The sequence below is a fragment of the Dipodomys ordii genome, unplaced genomic scaffold (assembly GCF_000151885.1).
Source record: "Dipodomys ordii isolate 6190 unplaced genomic scaffold, Dord_2.0 Scaffold15, whole genome shotgun sequence".
In the NCBI taxonomy this organism is placed as follows: Eukaryota; Metazoa; Chordata; class Mammalia; order Rodentia; family Heteromyidae; genus Dipodomys; species Dipodomys ordii.
The window spans coordinates 14,779,699-14,780,157 of record NW_012267231.1 but is presented as its reverse complement, the minus strand read 5'-3'; the positions used below and the strand labels follow the sequence as shown (position 1 = coordinate 14,780,157).

Sequence of the window (459 nt, the reverse complement as noted above, 5' to 3'; positions counted from 1 at the left end):
GGCCCCCAAAGCTGCCCTACCACAGGATCCCGCGCTCACCGCCTCTGGCGTCTCCTCAGCCATGTTGGCTCCGCCCACCACTGCGCGCCGGAAGCCGATGGTTTCCCGGACAACCAGGCCGCCGGAAGTTGCGGGGCCTGTAGACCGGAAGAGGAGGGCCCCGAGCCAGACAGGAAGTAGATTTCCGATCCTGAGGGCTCGCCTGGAGAACCACTAGAACGAGCCAGGGAGTCGGTCCGCCGATCGGTTGGCTCTGAGGGAGTGCGGACCGTCCTTCGAAGTCCCCGGGAACCCCTCACGCCCCTCGCCAGGGGCGACCTTCGGTCCCTTGGACCGGATTGGGTCGCGCCAATGGAAAGTCTCGGAGCTGTCTGGGAAAGTGCGCTGCCGAAGGCACGCCCCCAGGCGAGGCCCGCCGCCCGGAGCGCGCCCGCGGGCGAGGACCCACGCCCAGAGCGC

The 459-nt window shown here is 69.3% G+C and overlaps 1 protein-coding gene across 2 annotated transcripts in view; it reads right to left on the bottom strand.

The window, feature by feature from the left end:
- Positions 1-111, bottom strand: part of Bbs4 (Bardet-Biedl syndrome 4) — a 23,029-nt gene extending 22,918 nt beyond the window's left edge. For both annotated transcript variants that reach the window (XM_013012053.1, XM_013012052.1), the window contains exon 1: positions 40-111. In XM_013012053.1, coding sequence (XP_012867507.1) covers positions 40-63 — 24 coding nt within the window. In that variant the 5' untranslated portion in view covers positions 64-111. The remainder of the gene's footprint in view (positions 1-39) is intronic.
- Between the last annotated feature and the right edge of the window lie 348 nt (positions 112-459).